At 32.4% G+C, this 20,436-nt stretch overlaps 2 protein-coding genes and 1 non-coding gene across 3 annotated transcripts; all 3 read left to right on the top strand.

Annotated features, from left to right (window-relative positions):
* The first annotated feature begins 8,989 nt into the window (after positions 1 to 8,989).
* On the top strand, positions 8,990 to 14,212 carry LOC144563143 (phytepsin-like). The gene is made up of 14 exons (XM_078312551.1): positions 8,990 to 9,032; positions 9,536 to 9,903; positions 10,114 to 10,174; positions 10,409 to 10,503; positions 10,598 to 10,710; positions 11,179 to 11,347; positions 11,654 to 11,693; positions 11,787 to 11,851; positions 11,942 to 12,055; positions 12,151 to 12,215; positions 12,302 to 12,431; positions 13,336 to 13,455; positions 13,678 to 13,766; positions 13,852 to 14,212. Exons 2-14 carry the CDS (start codon positions 9,550 to 9,552, stop codon positions 13,934 to 13,936), a joined length of 1,500 nt encoding a protein of 499 aa, XP_078168677.1. The 5' UTR covers positions 8,990 to 9,032; positions 9,536 to 9,549; the 3' UTR covers positions 13,937 to 14,212.
* Positions 14,213 to 16,202: 1,990 nt separating this feature from the next.
* Positions 16,203 to 17,455, top strand: LOC144563475 (uncharacterized). The gene is made up of 3 exons (XM_078312950.1): positions 16,203 to 16,620; positions 16,726 to 16,782; positions 16,901 to 17,455. The coding sequence occupies exons 1-3, from the start codon at positions 16,309 to 16,311 to the stop codon at positions 17,150 to 17,152; spliced, it is 621 nt and encodes a 206-aa protein (XP_078169076.1). The 5' UTR covers positions 16,203 to 16,308; the 3' UTR covers positions 17,153 to 17,455.
* Positions 17,456 to 17,463: 8 nt separating this feature from the next.
* TRNAL-CAA (transfer RNA leucine (anticodon CAA)) lies at positions 17,464 to 17,547 on the top strand. The gene has a single exon. It is a non-coding gene; the product is annotated as a tRNA-Leu (tRNA).
* Positions 17,548 to 20,436: the final 2,889 nt, after the last annotated feature.

Here is a 20,436-nt window from a genome sequence, read left to right as displayed (position 1 = left end):
GGAATAAAGCCAAGGATTTGCTTGTCTGCCAGTAACAAAAGGGAATCCTAATTATTTTACGCGCAGAAAAAGGAGTCTATGGCCTATGGGACCCGCTGCGCAGGAGCTTCTAGATTGCTAAAACAGAGAATTCTAAAAAAATTAAAGTTGGTTTGTATTTAGGGGTGAAAACGGAGCCGGATTATCCGATCCGAATCCGCTTACTATCCGTATCCGAATTACGCGGATCGAATAATAGACGGATACGGATCTGGATAATTTCTTAGTATTCATAATATATCCGGATACGGATTAGGATAAATTTCAATACCCGTAAACGGAATGGATATCCGAATAAATCCGAATTTATCAGCAAACCTGCAAACACTTTATCCGCGAACCAGTTGGCGCCGGACCCGTGAACCCGCTGCGCCAAACATGGAAACCCACTTTTATTTGAAAATATTAAAAAAACTGCAATTGGCGTGAATCGAACCCAAGACCTCATGTTTAAGAACCATAGTACATAGCTACTGCACTAAACACCCTTTTGTGTAATTGAAGCATGTCTTGAATATTTAATATTGGCTATTCTTTTATTTTTTCCCTTCCCTACAATTTCTTCTATTCTCCCTTTTCCATTTCAAACCTTTTATTTCTTTTCTGATTTGTTTTTCATTTTTTTTCTGTTATTATCTAATATAACAAATCTTGTATCTTTATACTATTTTTGTATTCCCCACATTATTTGTATATAAAGTTTATGTGACTCAATTATCCGATCATTATTCATTTTATATCCGTATTCGAATCCGTATCCGTGGACTATCCGTTCCGTATCCGTATCCATTTAAGGCGGATTTGGTTTTGAATTTTAATATCCGTTTACTATCCGTATCCGTATTCGTATCAACATTATCCGCTCCGTATTCACCCCTATTTGTATTTCTTAGAGACTTCATTTCTTTTTTATATTTTTTGCTAATTTAGATAAGCTTTTTGAAATTGGTTTGTTAAGTCTGTACGTATGACATGTACCTTGCTCTTTTCATATATATATATATACACTTTGGCTTTTAAGGAAGGTAACAAGGTAGAATACTAATATTTGTGAAAATAGTATACATGAGATGTGTACCGAATGTTTGGTACCAGTCTTCTAAACACAATCTGATTCTTTTATGAAATCGCTGAGTTTATTTTTTATCATTTTTTGTTAAAAAAACAGAGGAGAAGAATGTCCAAATTCATGGTTAAAAAAAAAAGAGAGAATAATTAGCATCATTTTTTTTATAATTAATGTAAAACATATTAATTACGGGTTAAAGTTATTGACAGGAACTTGAGAAAAACATGTGGTGTCCCTTCTCTTCAAGAAACACCGTGTCAGCATCAGCATCAGCATCAGCACACTTGAATTGTGCATTGTTGGGTGAAATGTCTCTGTTAAATTCTCTAATTGGACTCAATTTAAAGTAGTCCCCTGATATTCTTTTTGGAGTAATTAACCCTTTTCATCTAATTTTTAACAGGCTAGTAAATAATGCAACTGACAGCTCCTCGGTTGAGGAAATAACTTTTAACAATCTTGTTGAAATGTCAAGCCAATTTATGCAATCATGAACATAATCCTAATATTAATTGCTTATTTTGTTTAGTGTTTTACTATATCTGTTGCTATATATCTTGTTTTTTTTTTTTTGCTATCTGTCATTTAGACTGAATCAATGTGTGCGTGTTATTCCTTCCATTTATGAGAAATAAATGCTTTGCTTTAGAAATTAATGAAAGAGTGTTTGATTTGGTTAAGGATGAACCATTTCAGAATAGAATAAAAATTACTTCATTTGTACTTCAATTGTAGACCAGTGTAGATAGAAAATTCTAAAAATCTTTTACACTTCTTTCTCTCATTTGTAAAAAATAATAGTAGATTCTTCTTCTTTTTTGAAATTTATAGTAGGTTTTATGGCAAGAAGTGCATGGTTAATTTGTTATATATGTGATTAATTGTGTGTGTTATGTGCGATTTTGTTCATGCATCGGAAGGCCACTGCATACCGCATATGTGGCATGCGGCCGCATATGCGAATTTGTATGCGGAAGTACATATGTCGTTTTACTATGTTTTTTTTTAAATATAGATAAAATAGAACTAATTTATATCTAAATACTTGTTTAGTCTAGTGGTTTGTGCTCCTTACCATATTAAAAGAATTATAGATTCTAATTTCCTCCACTGCAAAATAATATTTAGGTTTTTTTCAAGTCCGTATGGATCGTATATGTGCTCGTATATTGAAAACTACATGAACTTTACTGCATAAGATTATGTATGCAGAAGACCACTGCATAAGCATTTGCGGACACATTTACAGTCAATACGGACGCATTTTAAAACACTGGTTATGCATTTCTAAAATATGGCACCTCTTTTCTTCGCCTCAGAAAGACGTTCTATTTATGCCTCTGTAACGTTCTATTTATAATTTGGGTGGTTACGTACAAACCATTTTGTTGGGTTCATAGTGACAAATGAATTATTTGAGTTCGGTTTGGCGAGGTAAAAAATTTGTGATTTTGGGAATAATTCGGATATAATTTTGAAATAATTCAGAATTATCCGAATCAGATATCTCAGTCCTGCAAGAGAGTAAGAAAAAAAAAATTTGGGAAAAATTTGGGAAAAAATTGCAAATAATTCGTAAAATTCAGGAAAAATTCGTAAAATTTGCGAATTATTCGAGTTTAATTCGATCAAAGTTCGAACAACTGAATAATTTGACGTTCGGTTCAATATCACCAAAGAAAGAAATATTCAGGTTTAATTCGCAAATGGTTTACATGCCTTTTTACTCGATATGATTCACACTTGATAGATTGGATTGGGTACGACAATATTTCTCATGATAGGGATGTAATTATTCCTACTGTGATCTGAGTTTTAGAATTCATGTGCTTTAAGGAACTGATTATTAAGGGGTCAAATTATTCTTTGAATTGACTTTCTCATTTGGCTCTGTTTTATGGTTCGTTATCTATCAATGTTGTTGTTGTTGTTTTTTTTTTTTTTGACATGGTCTTGGCTCTTTTTTGTTTCACTCAATCACATAAACTAAAATTTAAGTTGATGAAAATTAATGAAAATGACTTCTTATAATCATTTTAATCTTCTTAATCAATTGAAGTGGATCATATTATCCATGTCAATACTAGAATTTGCATTACTATAATTGGTAACTAAATAAATTTGCATCATAAATTAAAATCATGCAAAAAACATTTTCACGACATGATTAAATCTTTCTGATAAGGTCTGCATTTTGAAAATTAAACCTATGCTTAAAGAATATTCCCCACAATTTTTGAACAAGTTAATTGATGTATATCTATCAGCAAGAGGATAGTATTAATTAGCAACAGTTCTGCCACGTTGCGTCACGAACTAGCAAACAATCCGAAATTTTTATTTGTACCATAATTAGAAAGAAAAAAAATATAAACCAAAACATCTTAGATTTTGGAGATTTTCATATTTATCCGGGCCGTACAGCTGATCTGTGACTCATTTACAGAAGGACGCAGATTGACTTAGAGATCTCCCAAAAACACAAAAAATGCATTGTAGTATTGAATATATCTAAATTTTAGGGACCTCTAAGTAAATGGGCTGCAAATTGGCTGTGCGGCCCGAGTAAATATGAAAATCTCTCAAATCTAAAATGTTTTGATTTATTTTTTTTATTATGGTATTTTTAAAAATCGGAGCAAACAAAAAATTGAAGAAAAATAGCAAACAATGAATGGAAGAGAAAATATATGAAAAGATAGCAAACCCCCATTTCTTGTCCCCCGGGTAATTAATGCGCTTCGCCACCCCAAATTCGTATCCTTCACATTGACTCAAATTTTGAATAAAGATCTGAATTGTTTGATTTAAATCCGTACTAATATTAAAGAGCTATGTGCGTTATTGGCTATACCGGATCGGTCCATACAGTCTAGAAATTAACTCAAAAATTAACTCAATCGGTACATCAATGCAGAGGATGCAGATTCCCCTCCACACACACCCCTCCCTAAAGGAAAATAAATCTGCTGTAATTCTTGGAGAATTTCAGGACCCTGTAATTCCAATCAGAACCGTTAGTATTTCTCGAGATTTGTGCATGAAAACTTACTTTTTTTAGAGAACTGTGCATAAAATATTTGAAGGGTTGATATTGGAATTTCAGGGTCTGTAATCCCTTTCGGGATTACAGCAAATTCGGATTCTCCCTAAAGATGTTCATCAGGTCTGGTTTAATTGGTTTCAAACTGTGCTAAGAGAGTTTAGTTTTTTCAGTTAAATGAATCAGTTTGGGTCATTTTTAAACTGGTTTAATAGTTTGATTTGATTCTGGTTTAGAAATTTTAAAACTGGTTAGATCAAATTGACCGAAATTATAAACCCATCTCCCGTTGGAACCAAACATTTAAAAATGTTCAAAAATTACGATATAATGTATATTACTTAGTTTGGTTTAAAACTAATTAAACCAAACTAAAAAAAAATAATTCATCTATTAAAAAATTCAAAAAAATTAACAAAATATATTTAGTTGATTAATATTCTATTTCAATATTCAGTTTTTATTCAATTCTTATTCTATTTTAGTTAAAACTTTAATTTATCAATTTTAATAAGATTTAAATCAAACCGAACCGATGAACATCCGTACCAGCTCATTTAGATGTTTTCATAAGGTTAACTATAAAATATGTCATATCAACTCAACGCCAAGTGATGCATGTATTTATTATACCGTTTAAAATTATAAAATATTATGAATGTTATATTGGCATGTCAATTTTATAAATTCTTAGAACTAATTTAGTATAATATTAAGTGGTCAAAAAATAATAAAACTAAATGTATCCTTATAATTTTTTAACATTTTTTGTAAGCTTGATTATATATTAAATGAATTTAAAAGGTTATAAATTTAACATGTTGTAACACCGTGAAAAAAAAAAAAAAAAAAAAAAAATTTCCTAAAACGTTATAACGTTTTTAAAACGTTATGTAACGTTTTCCACTGTAAAACTTGATAAAAATGGCAATTTTATGAAGGCTGGATTCAATTAAACCGTTATAACGTTTTCAGAAAACGTTATAACGTTTTATAGACTAAATTAAGGGCGTTTCTCACCAACTGAATCATTATAACGATTTACCAAAACGTTATAACGTTTTATACATTAAATTATGCATTTTATACACTATTTCCTGCGTTTTTCACTAGCTGAATCGTTATAACGATTTACCAAAACGTTATAACGTTTTATTCGACAAAGTGAGGGTCTATTTAGCAAAATTCCTGTTCTCTCCTTCTTTCTCTCCGTCCTTTCCCCCTTCTCTTGTGTGTTCCGCCCCAAAGAAGAAAGAAAAAGAGAGAGTGAGAGAGAGAGCTTCCTCTTTGAAACCACCCGAAAAATTTGAGAAAATCGAAGAGGAGGTTGATTCTCGCCCCCTCATCTACTCCATTGGTACTTCCCTCTTCTCATTTTCTCTACATTTCCTTCTCTTTATTTTCTAGGGTTTTGGTGAAACCCGAAAGAGTTGAACAAATCTCGAGTAATCCTTTTTCTATTTTGCTTCTCGAGTGTTAAGTTGTTGATTTATTGTTTCAATCGCAACCAAATCCCGATTCGCGGATTTTTGCTTCCAAAAGTTGATTAGGGTTAGAATACCTTTCTTGCAAATTGACTCAAATCTGACCTTGACGGTGAGTTTGGGTAAACTGAAACTTCCGTATTGTTCCTATTTGGTATAAAACCCTAATCGTGAGAAAGTATGCCTTCAACCCTAAAATGGTATTCTAGAAGGTTAAAAGGGTAAAAAGGGTAAACTTTCAAGATTTCTGAATTTAGTGAATTTACCATTTAAGGGGTATTAAAATGCGATTGGAGATAGGAAACTATGACTTTTATTGCAAATGACTTATTATGCCCTATAATCTAGGAATAGATCCTATCGAGCACGGCTTAGCGGGATAGACGAAGTTACCGAATTTGGCGAAAGCGGATCCGCTCTGCGCACCCTACGTGATCAGGTGCGGGGGTTCACGGGATCTGTTTTGGATTATATTACTTAGAATTAAATAACGGTACATGTATATATATATATATGTGCTTATATATATATACCGATTGAATTGTTAATTGACTTATTGTGCATGACCTCATGTTGGATCTCTATTGTTAGCATTATTTGCAGCATTGCATGAAAATAAGTAATAATATAATTGAATTGATATGATATTGTTGATCTAGCATGTTGGTATTGTTATTCGATTGATTGTTCTATCGTTTTGATAATTGAATGGAACCACAGTACTGAAATGTGAAGAGGGCAGAGGATAAGTTAATTGTGAATGAAATGAGTGAATTGTAGGGACAATGTCTAGCTAGCTACTAGACTTTGTCTCAGGGCCCATATGCGCATACGGTGAATAACCCTAATTGTGGAGGGTATCGGTAACCAAGGAGAAATGCAAAGCTAGGTTAACTGATACCAAAAAGGTAGAGTATAGCAGGAGGATTGAAACTGTGGATAATTGATTGTTATTGGTCTCTCTTTGGAAGAGTGACAACCCGTTGCATGATCGGGAGATATGAAATCCTAAATTGGAAATTGACGAATTGATATGGATGTTTGACTATAAACCAGACCAGAGAAATGTTAAGCCAAATGAGATGGATAGTCGATATCTATCAATTGTAACCGGACTTAGCAATTGTATCTGTTATACCAAACCATTCTATGAATTCTTCGATTTCATTTGATTGTGATATGAGTTGGATTTCAATTGCTTCTATATAGGTTGCATATGCATTTCTTTTATCGAATTGTTGAATTGAAACTCGTTGCGGGTTTATTTAGTTCCGGTAATGGATTTCTTACAAATCCAGTAGCCCTGACTAAATTCCGCACTGAGAAAACGGTTGACAAGTTTTCTCACCCCCTATCCCCTCGGGGAACTTTATTCTTTTGTATGTGTTTGCAGGTAAACGCGAATAGAAGGGATTCGAGTGCTCGACCAGTGAGGTTTAAGCCGCATAGCGATAGGGTATGCCTCACATTGAGTCCATTTTGATGTCGATAGGGTTTTGGTATGGTATTTGTGTATAACCATGTTATCGGACCGTGTCGAGTGGTTTTGTAAACCTAATTGTATATTAAACGTTTACTGTGGTTTAATATGAATTTTTGTTTTATGTTTTAAACTGTGTATAAAATGTTAATGGGAATTGATTTGGGATTGTTTAATCTTTCAATTATATAGTTATTGCACGAATTTATATATACTATTGAGTATATTTTGATAATCTATAAATGTATTTGTATAAACATGATTTTAAATCGAATTAAATGATAAGTGGTGATGTTGTAAACCGATATTATGTTAGGTTTACACCGTAATTGCCTTGTGAATGTATAGTCATCTATATATTCACGGCGTAACTGCACGACCCCTAGTTCCGGGGTGTGACACATGTAAACACGTAAAGTAAATCAGTTTTAAAATTTAAATTCATTATTTGATATCTATTTGAATAATTTTGTTGTTAAGTTTATGAATAACTAAGGTGAACTTAAGCCATTGTTAGCTCTTAATCAAAGAGATATTTTTGTAATAAAATAATGCTATCAAAATTCTGTGTCGTTGTTTAGTCAACGGTAATATTTATCATCCTCTTGTAGAGCACGAAACCCCCACAATAGAAAATGACTTAAATAATAGATTTGAAATGGCTAAAATAATAAAGTCAATCTAAGGCATTATCTCATGCATATGCTGGTATATATTTTAACAGAATAATTTTTAATTTATGCAGAGCATAAAGTTTATACAAGACATTTTTCACTTTATTGTCTATATATATTTAGTATAAATTAATCAAAATGTGTACACATCCGACGGTCCATGTTATATATAATAATTTAAATTTGTATAAAGTATAAATTTTCTATTAGAGGAGAGATTTATTTACAACATACAACATCTTACAATAATTCAGATTTTTTATTTTCAAAATTTAAACAGTCGATCCAAACTGTTTAACATGATTTCTATATTAAAATTAATGTATTTGGAGATGAAACTTTACATTTTTTTTTCTAATATTTTTACTATTGAGTATTTTACAAAACTATTGTTTTTTGTTAGTCCAAAATTGTTTAAAAACAACAGTTTTGTAAAATACTTAATAGGTAGTAAAATATTGCAACTTATAAATATTGGATTTCTCCTATATATGTAATATATGTAGTACTGGAAAGGAGGGTTCTGATTGGCACATACCATTTGTATTTATTTTAATTGGCAGTTAATTTTATATGTTATTTTATTCTATTTGATGTATAGTCTGAGTCATGCGATTCGCATCGAGATACGTATAGACAGTTTACAGTTATAGGACATTTGAAATTAGTACATATTTCAATTTGTTCACACAAATTTAAACATGAGTCGGATGGCTTAGATCAGACATCAGACGAAGTTTGGTCCGATACCTGTCAGAAAACCGCCTTATTTTTTACTGACAAAAAAAAATTATTTGCCCGGGGACAATTATGAATTTAGATCCAGTGAAATAACCCAATCTTTGAGTTTTAAATCGGAATTGTCTGATTTGAATCCGCAATAATCTATCCGAAGTAGAGTGCACATATCTTGAGAGATGAATTTGAATCATGAAGCAATCCTGAGCGACGGATTCGAATCAGACGGTCCCGATCAAAACCCAAAGATTGAGTTAATTAGGGGATCTGGTCGGGGACAGGTAGCATTCTTCTTTTTAAAAAAAAGTTTTGCGCCCCAATTGCTTTCCAAATCCAATAAAAGCAACTCCATTACAATGGCTGAGATTAATGCGTTGAACAATCCAACGGTGCATCATTAAACATACTCAAAATCAACTATGTTCTAGCCTCTTTAATTAAACAAAACTCTGGTCTCCTTGCTCCATTTTTGTTTTGGTTCAAGGTTCTCTATTTACTTTCTCAGGTATGGATCTCTATCTTGCCTTTTCCAATTCTTTTAGGGGTGCAAACAAATCGGATAATATCTGATTGTACGTATCCGGATCCGTATCCAAAAACTAGATATCGATATCTAAATATCCGTGCGGATACGGATACGGATATGGTTTTGAAATATATACTATTCGGATACAAATAATTTGTGGTTTTGAAATATATACTATACGGATACGAACTTGTTACAGATACGGATACGGATATGATTTCGGCAAAAATTTGTTACGGATGCAATTTCTCACATGTTTGTTTTGACATATGAAAGGATAATTCTCTCCATGAGCAAAAATTGAAAACAAAACCAAATTTTCTATTTGACATGCACTTCAATTTTATGTTATTACTATTATTTGTTGAAATGGTAGAAATTTAAAAAATCTACTTCAATAACAAACGACATCTGATCTAATTAATTTCTTTGTTCAAAACATTTTGATGCTTAATCTTTTAATGTTTCTTTTGATCAAATAGGTACCAGCATCACCATGGGAACCAATACAAAGATTGTTTCTCTCACTAGCTTCCTCTTCTCAATCATTCTTCTACAATCATGCCTCCTTGCATCGGCCTCCGATCTGCTCAGAATCGAGCTCAAGAAGAAACCGATTGACCAAGGCAACCGTCAGACCACAAAAGATAACTTGATTTTTCTCGAAAAGAAGTATGGTTTCCACACCGGGAGACTAAAGGAGGATGCTGATATAGTCTTGCTAAAGAATTACATGAATGCACAATATTTCGGTGAGATTGGCATCGGCACACCAGCTCAGAAATTCACCATGATTTTCGATACTGGGAGTTCTAACCTCTGGGTCCCCTCATCCAAGTGCTATTTCTCAGTAACTTTTTTCATTTTTTTTCTTTTTTAAAAAAAAATGTTTGCTTTGCCTGTTGCTGACATTTCAAATTTCAATTTGTTCCTTTAAAACCTTTTGGTTAGCAATTTGGCACTTCTTTGTTTGGGAAGGTTTGAGTAGATTTTATATGCATAATAGTTTTGGTTTTGTATTTTGGTAGTAATTTAATTTAATCTTCTCTGTATTTTGCAGATGGCATGCTATTTTCACAACAGATACACATCAAGAAAATCAAGCACCTATAAAGAGGATGGTTTGTCCCTTTTTTCATTATTCTTTGAGAAGTGAGCAACCAAAGTATCTCATTGCAAATAAAATAAACAAAAAGTTTGGATGAATTTTTTTTTTTTTCAAAAAAAAAAATCCTCACCATTATCTCATTGAAAGATTTTTTTTAAATACAAGTATCGAATGTCAATACATGCTCTCAATGGAAGTGTTATAGCACCTTTTCCTAAAATCATTCTTTGTCTTTTGTTTTTACCAGGTACAAGTGCCTCAATAACCTACGGTACAGGTGCAATTTCTGGATTTTTTAGCCAAGATTCAGTCACTGTCGGTGACCTTGTCGTAAAAAAACAGGTCTGTAAATTTAACTTCTGTGGTGATTTATCAATTATCAGTATTTTAATCTACAGTTTAATGATTATTAAACTTGTGTGGAAATTTTCCTCAGCTCTTTATTGAAGCCACGAAAGAGACGAGCCTTGTTTTTGCGGCCGCAAAATTTGATGGCATTCTTGGTCTTGCATTTAAGGAAATTTCTGTTGGAGGTGTTGACCCTTTGTGGTAATTAAGTGACATTTCTAAATAAACACTATTTTTCATCAAATACTTTGGTTATGCTTACCTAGTAGCCCAATGAATACAACAGCAGATGCTATCTCAGTAGGGTTACTTCCATTTTAAACAAGTGTTTACTAAAACTAAGTTTTTCAGTTGAAAATAAAACAAGGTACACAATGTTTTAGAAAAAAGAAAAAGGTACATTTGTATTTGATATTTGAGGTAATGGTCAACTTATGTTTACACAAGTATAGATTTAAGCTTATTGTTAGCTCGGTTGCAAAATTTGGGGCACCATTCTTTTCCCTATTTATGTGAAAACAGGTACTGAGACCGTTGGTCTAAATTGAAATACTAGCTAATTTTGATTCGATGTAACATCTCTTCATGTCATGCTTTATGCTGTTATACCCATACCTGCACATATGCAGACTCAGTCATGCCACTAATTACAACACATGTTTTGTGAAGGTATAATATGGTTAGTCAAAAGCTTGTCAAGCAACAGGTTTTCTCTTTCTGGCTTAACCGGGATGCTACTAACGGAGAAGGAGGCGAACTGGTATTTGGAGGTGTAGATCCAAACCACTTTGTAGGGAACCATACTTATGTCAAGGTTACTCAAAAAGGTTATTGGGAGGTTAGTTTTGCATTTTTCTATGCTTTATTATTCTAATTTTAGTGAGAAGAAATGTCATTGATATTTGTAGCATTTCTTATTACATTTTTGGCTTCAGTTCTGTGCGTGTACCAAACCGAGTACTAATCTTTTATTTACACATTAACTCAGATTAACTGAGCTAGCCTTAATAAATCGTATTGGAAGTTAATTTCCAAAATTATAGCATATTAGAGTGAATTTGTATTCTTGTTTCAGCATTTTAGTTATCTTTAATTTCTCAGTAATAATTTCATTAAGCGGTTTATCTTGTAATCTTTGTTGCAGTTTGGTATGGGCGATGTTCTTATTGGCAAGGATTCCACTGGTACAGTGAACCATCTTTTAATTAAAATTATACATATAATCGCTCATCTGCAGAACTTTTTAATTTTTTTATGCAACTTTTTTTTCTGTTCAGGATATTGCTCGAAAGGTTGCAAGGCAATAGCAGATTCTGGTACTTCTCTGCTTACGGGCCCCACGGTACCATTACACATTATACTTATTACTTTTATTTTTACTGTTATTATAATAATATTATTATTACTATTCACATTACTACTTCATATGTAGGCAATAGTTGCTGAAATCAATGCACAAATTGGAGCTGCCGGTGCTGCCAGTCAAGAGTGCAAGATGCTTGTTTCGCAATTTGGACCTCAGATCATAGAGTTATTGATAACAGAGGTTTGCACATTTCTTTTCTACACTAAAAAAAAAATAGATTCTCTAATTTAATGTAATTTAGTCTGACAATGTTGCTATTAATTTTTCTTTTACAGACAGATCCATCACAAATTTGTTCACAGGTTGGTGTGTGCACTGATACTGCAACTCAAAATACCATGTAATTGATTACCTCTCTAATCCAAACCTTTCAATTTTCCTTTTTAATAATTGTACTTATACATTCTCTTTTAAATTTGTTAACAGCATTAAGAGTGTCGTAGACAACGGATCTGACGACCCGACTTGCACAATTTGTGAGATGGTTGTTGTTTGGGTTCAAAATCAACTACGAAAAAATGCGACCCAACAGAAAATTTTAGAATACCTTGATAAGGTTATTATTCTCTTATTTAGATGTTGACCTATTTACTTCATAAAAAGAGAAAAGAAAAGCAAAACCTTTTTTATTTTAAAACTTGGTAGCGACTACCAAGGTTGTATTGATAAATTTGCTTACAAAATCGAATTCTACACAATTACACCATTTCCTCTATGTTACAGTATCAATTACACCTGTAATTCCCTGCCCCTGTCTATACTGGTACTCCCCATTACCTCGGTACCCCCTGTTTGCTCTTTTCACACAGTACCAGTACCAAAGAACTGCAATATCCTCCATTGCTCAATTTGTCACTGGCTGTTTTAAACCATGAAATATAGCCTCGTTACATTGCGTCCACAAGGACCAGAGTACTGACCCCTAAATCCTAAACCCCAAACCCCAAACCCCAAACCCCAAACCCTAAAACTCTCCACGAAAAGCAAAACCCTCATTTATGAAATTTGTGTCCCAAGTGGCCAACTAAGCCCATTTGTGCAATAGAAGCCGCCAATTTAATCTGGTTTTGCCTCAAGTGACTCAAGCTTCAGTATTAAGCTTCATTTTAATCTTAGTTTTTCAATTAAACTCTGAGAAAAACCAACTTAACATCAGAAAATGTCTCTCAAACTTGGCCAATTAAACCCCATTCTCATCATTTATTGTTCAGTCAAACAGAAAACCTTATAACCAAGAAGCAAAAAAAAAAAAATCAATAATAGATGAACCATTAGTAAATAAAACAAAATAAATAAATAAAAAATGAGCTCCAGTAAGTAAGCCCAATTATCATCTATTGTTGATACCATGTGATTCGAACTGGTAATGTCTAAACAAAAATGGTTCTAAATTTGGCGTGCTTATCTAATTCTTTAGATCATTTGTAATTTCAACTGACAAGTTTTTTTTAATATGATAGATCTGTAATAAGCTTCCTAGCCCAATGGGTGAATCGACTGTCGATTGCAACACGCTTTCATCAATGCCAAATGTTACCTTTACAATAGGTGGCAAGAAGTTTACACTGACACCAGAACAGGTATATATACACATCTTTGTTTGTTTATAATAAAAAAAAAATTATAATTTTTGCAAGGTATCTTAACTAAAGCTCATCTCTTGGTGGCTTATTTGATACAATTTCAAATTTTGCTAATTGTATTATTTGCTCATATTGAAAATCTAGACTTGTTTCTATGTGCTTTATCATTGTTGTTAGGAGGTAATATATACTAATTTTTGTGCTATATATGATAAACAGTATATTCTTAAAGTTGGAGTAGGATCAATGCAACAATGCATCAGCGGATTCACCGCCTTGGACGTGCCGCCTCCTCGGGGTCCTCTTTGGTAATAACCCGGCTCTTTCTTTTGTCTGTTTTAAAATTTCTATGGTACAAATTATTTTTAAGCTTGACAGACAAGAACCATGTAGGATTTTGGGTGATATCTTCATGGGAGTATACCATACGGTATTCAACTATGGAGACTCGACAGTCGGATTCGCAAAGGCAGCATAAATATATAGAGAAAGAGATTGAGTCGTCTTGGCCCAGTGGTTTTATTAAAGCCGCTTATTCTTTGTTTCTCCATGAAGTCGGATTGCCTTCTTTGCCTTTCTTTTAGCATATGATTAAGTTGATGTTTTAAAGCCGCAACTGGTGTGTTTCAGGCAATTTGTTCCTCTTTTTTTTATTCATTTTTTGCCTACAGTATGTAATTTGATTCTTGTTTTACACTGTATACATTATTGTATATGTCGATTTCATTATAAAATTTAATTAATTTGAAATTCATTTTAATTTAATTTGAAATTCATTAATTTGATTTAAAATACATTTTAATTTAATTTAATTTAATTTAATTTGAAATTAACCCCTGACTATGATGCCAGAAACCAATTCTCGGTGAAAATAATTTAATTTGAAATTACCACCATTCTTTATTTCCATAAACCCCTGAACCCAACTATGATGACAGAAACCAATTCTTCTTCAGTCCCCTAGCACTGGCACTCTTGTTGAGAAACATTATTCAATGATTGTACTGTTGAACATTTATAGTTTTTTGAACGAAATCATGATTAGGTAGCAGTAAAGTATCTTCTATTTATTGATAGAACGACCGATACTAATTCTACCAGATCATAAAATTCAATGTTAGAATCAATACTAATCCTACCAATTCTAACCCAGTTTTTTTATTTTATTTATTAGAATAGGTTTTGTAAATAAATGGAGTATCTTAGAATTTAGATGTAATAGAAAGACTATCTATTTTTTTTTTAAATATATTCTAATAGAGAAAATAAAAAAAGCTGAGTAGGACTGGTATGTGCAAAGGTATCTCTTCGCATTCCCCAGTTACCAGTTCTACCAGAACCTTTCACTCTGTATCACATCCTGCCTCTGCTCCTGTGCCAGCACAGACATTTAGGAGACCCTTTAGCACTAAAGAGGCTCTCTGCATAGCACTAAATTCAGTAATAACATGGAATCATGTCATCATCTATAAACCAAATGCATATATTTGGTTAAAAAAATTAACCAAATAAAACCAAACAAAATTCATGGCCTAAATCGACAAAAAAAAATATTTGAGGGATCACATTGATCAAAAGCAGAGTTTCCGTTTTTAATATTTATGGAGTTGCTTGATACATATTGCAAAGCATTTTAGGGGTAATATTAGAGCAAGCTATGAAAAATTTCTTGTCAAAGAATATTCAAAACAAAACAAAACCACAGAGGAGCTTATGTGACTGAGAACATATTTTTTGCTTAATTTTTTTTTCCTTTTTTTCTAATAAGCCAACCTTATCCAAAAAAATCAGTGTATTGCTGAATTGGTTGATCAAATGACTAATATAATTAGATTGAAATTAATTTTCATGAATGGCTAAGTCAATGCTCTGTTCTGCACACCAGTTTAGTTATTCTTGACCCTTTCAGAACATAATGCTAAAGTTAGTCTGTAACAACTTTTGCAGTTTGAAACGGTATATATATATATGTTGCTTGAGATATATATATATATATATGTTCTTATCAATAATTATTTATTTTTCTAATATTGTTCATTTTGATAACTAAATTAGTATATTTTCAGCATCGATTTTGTCCTCTTTTTTCGGGCACATGAATAGTACTTTTGTAAAGCATGTACGGAGAGGAACCGACTCTGTAACTTCTATCTTGAACTGACACGGCACAACACTTCATTGGATTTATATTTAGAAGTGCAAATAAAACAAACAATTTTCGAATTATAGTACTCACAAGACTTGCGCTCGAGCCCTGATTTTTAACTTGTTTTTTACGGTAACTAAATATAGATCAATGAAATATCTCTTTGTTATCCAAAAGAGGTTTCCGATGCAAAAGAACGGTAACACCCGAATACGTGACCGGACTTGACACGTACAGTTAGCTTATTTCATGCTTTTATTAGTTTCAGTTAGAAATCTGAAAAACTTGATCATTTTGATGTGATGTGATGTTTGTGTTTTTTCAAGTTTAAAGCAGCTTCTGTTAGAATGCTTATTTCTATCAATAGTGCATTGCTCCAACAAAAAATGCAAGGATCTCGCTACAGTGATCTATTATAAGCAAAGACGACAGCTTTTTGAATGCCTTGCTTGACCTGCTTATTTTTTTCTCATTTATTGTTATTTTTAGAGAAGTTTTAGTTATACTAACCCGAATTACCGCTATATATTGGCCCTACCAAAATTAAACAGTGTATTTTTTTCCTCTTTTATTGTTATTTTTAGAGAAGTTTCAGTTATAACTATCCCGAATTACCGCTTTATATTGCCACTAAACAGCTGACAATTGTTTACCCCTCCAATCATTCTCCTCGCCACATCGATCTTGTGATCACTCGTAAGAGTATGGATAAGGCAGGTATATTCCCCGTACAGAACAATGCAAGCAACTTGGCTGGTGTAATGATTAGCGTTGTCGATACAACAACAAAACGACCTATTATTCTTCGAAATAATGTATACGGAAATTTTATACCGTCTAGTTTTCCATCGAGAAAGAGTTTCCATGATGAGGCAAGCATTGATAGAAAGGGCAAGCGCAAGATTGTAAACGAGATAGATTTTTTTTCTAGTGAGAAAAGAAAAATGCCTAGATTGGAACCTGGTCCAGTGTCGTTGTCAATTCCGCAGATCAAAGAAGAAGATATTACCCTTCAAGTTAGTAGATTTAGTACATTTATTTTGTTGAAAAATTCGATAATATTTATTGTGCAAAATTTAATGGTTTTTTTTTATTTCTTTATAATTTTGTAATGAGAGCAGATTGGTTTGAACAATGAAGAACCATTGCAGCAGGCATACAAGCGTGTGGCACATGAGGTAAGAACTATATCTTGATGCATTACTTCAATTAAGATTTTTTTTTTTTTTTGGTCTACCTACATCCTTTAATCCATTCGCAATAGGATTCTAAAATATTTTTCCTTGTCTGAAATAGTTGGCAGTGACAAAATCCGAATTGCAACGAGAAAGAGAAGAAAAGAGCACGTTGAAAGAAGAGTTCAACAGACTAAACAATATGATGGCCAAATACGGAGATAACTATTACTATCCCATAGCTGTGTTACACAAGGGACATCAAGAGAACCCTGTTCTTCCAAGTCACACAATCAAAAGGATGAACTTTGATAAACAACAGAGAGAGAACTACCAAGTCTTAGAGACCAATGCAAAATTACCTCACATATGACGGTGCATCGATCGAGTCAAATTACCTCCCACTTGTAATGGTTCGCCATCGAGTGAAACACAAACTTGGAATGAAGATGGCCAGCTTTCTTTTTTATTAAAGGCTAGCTAAGAAGATCAGAGCTACTATTACTCTGCTGGTGCATTTCTTCTTGCATATATTTTAAATTAATAGATGCATATTCACATCAAATTTTGCACTAGAAAAAAAAACAAAGAAAAAAAGGTGGGGTTTGATGTAATGTTTTTATGTATGAGAGATCAATACAATAATGTAGGGATTTTTTTTTAATTTAGATCAATAATAAAATCGTCAGGATGGCCGAGTGGTCTAAGGTGCCAGATTCAAGTTCTGGTCCTCGTGAGAGGGCGTGGGTTCAAGTCCCACTTCTGACATTTGAGTTTCATTTGCTCCACATTTAAGCTACTAAATAAAAAGAGTAAAATGGATAAGTGGTGAATATGGATTAACTTACTCCATATATGAAGGGCCCACCGTCATGAACAGCAATAATCTTTCGATTTTCCCTCTCTTCATTAACGATTTTCAGTGCAGAAGACGTCCAATCATTTCTTCTCGCCTCTCTCTGTTGCGTCCTGTTCACCCCCTCTCTGCGCAATTGCCCCTCGCCTACCTGTTCTTTCTCTTCTGCAACGTCCCAATCTCCAATTTCGGGTAAAAACTCTTTTTTTTTTCCTTTGTTGGATTTTTTTTCATGTTTGCCTTGACAGTGTGTATTATATAGGCATAGCATATATGCTTTTGTTTTTCCTTAGCTTTCATTTTTTTTTTGTGAGAATTTCGCTGTCAAGTTTGAAATTTTTCTTAGCTTTCTACTAATGAAATGTGAGAGTTGCTTATGTTTTTCCTTAGCTTTCACTCTTTTTTTAGGATCTCTCTGTCTAATTTGGAGTTTTCCTTAGCTTTCTACTAATGATCATGTGAGAGCTATGCTTATGTTTTTCCTTAGCTTTCATTTTTTTTTTGTGAGAATTTCGCTGTCAAGTTTGAAATTTTTCTTAGCTTTCTACTAATGAAATGTGAGAGTTGCTTATGTTTTTCCTTAGCTTTCACTCTTTTTTTAGGATCTCTCTGTCTAATTTGGAGTTTTCCTTAGCTTTCTACTAATGATCATGTGAGAGCTATGCTTATGTTTTTCCTTAGCTTTCATTTTTTTTTTTGTGAGAATCTTGCTGTCAAGTTTGAAATTTTTCTTAGCTTTCTACTAATGAAATGTGAGAGCAACTTATGTTATTCCTTAGCTTTCATTTTTTTTTTGTGAGAATCTCGGCATCAAGTTTGGAATTTTTCTTAGCTTTCTACTAATGAAATATGTGAGCTGCTTACGTTTTTCCTTAGATTTCTTTTTTTTTTGTGAGAATCTCGCTGTTAAGTTTGGAATTTTTCTTAATTTTCTACTAATTAAATGTGAGAGCTGCTTATGTTTTTCCTTAGCCTTCATTTTTTTTTTCTGAGAAACTCGTTATCAAGTTTGGAATTTTCCTTAGCTTTCTACTAATGAAATGTGAGAGCTACTTATGTTTTCCTTAGCTTTCCTTTTTTTTTGTGAAAATCTCGTTGTCAAGTTTGGAATTTTCCTTAACTTTCTACTAATGAAATGTGAGAGCTGCTTATGTTTTTCCTTAGCTTTCATTTTTTTTATGAGAATAACACTGTCAAGTTTGAAATTTTCCTTAACTTTCTACTAATGAAATGTAAGAGTTGCTTATTTTTTTTCGTTAGTTTTCATTTTATTTTTTGAGAATCTCGCCATCAATTTTGAAATTTTCCTTAACTTTGTACTACTGAAATGTGAGAGCTTCAACAGTCTTGACTATAAAATTGAAAAATAGAAATCTGGAGTATATAAAAGTTGATATGTAGCGTTTAACAGAAAAGCAGGGATTGTTTTGTACAAATTAAGTATTATAGTAAAATCAGGATTTTACAGCTAATAGCATTCTGGTACACTTTTAGCTAGGGTGGAAATGGATCGGATATTTTCTGACCGTATCCAGATCTGTATCTGAAATTATATGCAGATATCTAATATCTGAATATATGTGTGGATACGAATACGGATATGGTTTTAAATTTTAATTATTTGTATTCAAATAGTAAATTTATGCTATATAGTTCAATACATATTATTAAAAAATATTATGTATATATTTATGGATATCTGATCCGTATCTCTATCCGAAAAATAAAAATATATACGGATATAATTTTATAGCATGATAATTACCCCCAAATAAATCCCCGAGCATGTCCCTCAAGTATTTAATGTCTAACTCTTATTTTCAGCGCTCATATCCAATCATTTAAAGTTTTATTTATAACATTTTTACAATGTTACTCGTAAGCACTTAAACCTTTATCTGCAAGTATTTAAATTTTAAATCTGTGTAGTTTTAACTCCCAACTATTTTTGTTTTCAAATCAAAAAATGAAAATTTATTTTCACCCACTCTTTTCTTTTTCCTCAGATCATTCTCATCTATTTTCCTGACGATCCATGATGAATTTTGTGAATCTAAAATTACAAATATTTTTTAATTTACTCGATTTTCTATTTCAAATAGGATCCATGAAGAAATATTTTTGAGTTTTTTTAAGTCATTGTTTTTAAATTTTCTTTAAAGTAAAGCCCATAAGCACTTTAAATTCTCAAGCTTTTAAACCTCAGTCTAGGATCTTTTCAACCTAACATGGAAACTAATTATATGTTTGACACAACTACTTTTAATGGTTTAATACAGAAGTTTAAATGTGTGATACTATATGATTGACATTAGAGGTTTAAATATTTTAACATCCTAGTTTAAATGGTGACATCAGAGGTTTAAATGGTTGTAAATTGAGTTTAAAAGTTTGAAAATAGAGATGAACTGAGCCCATTCCTTCTACTTTAATTTGCCATTGTGTTAAACAAAATAGAATGACTCTCGACTTTGCTCACAAGAACTCCTTTTTTTGTTGTAAGGCTGTAGGGATTTTATTAAACGTGAAAGTACATTACCGAAGAGCCAGAAGAGTTGCAGTAATAGTAGCAGCATGGATGTACATAAAATAAATATGATATGTACCTAAATTGCATGCCAGGACAGCATGACTTAACAGTGAACCTAAACCCATCCACCGTTACCAGTATACAAACTGTTAATTTGATAATTTTGTCTTCAGCCAGTTTTTAAATAGATATATAAAGATCTAGGAATTAACTTAGTACGCCGCTTAGAGCATCTACATCCTAGCAACTCATATGACTTCTAAATAACTGT

Source organism: Carex rostrata, chromosome 12 (assembly GCF_964058835.1).
Source record: "Carex rostrata chromosome 12, lpCarRost1.2, whole genome shotgun sequence".
NCBI classification, from domain to species: Eukaryota; Viridiplantae; Streptophyta; class Magnoliopsida; order Poales; family Cyperaceae; genus Carex; species Carex rostrata.
Note: the sequence above shows the minus strand (reverse complement) of the source record. Positions and strands in the feature narration are given on the sequence as shown.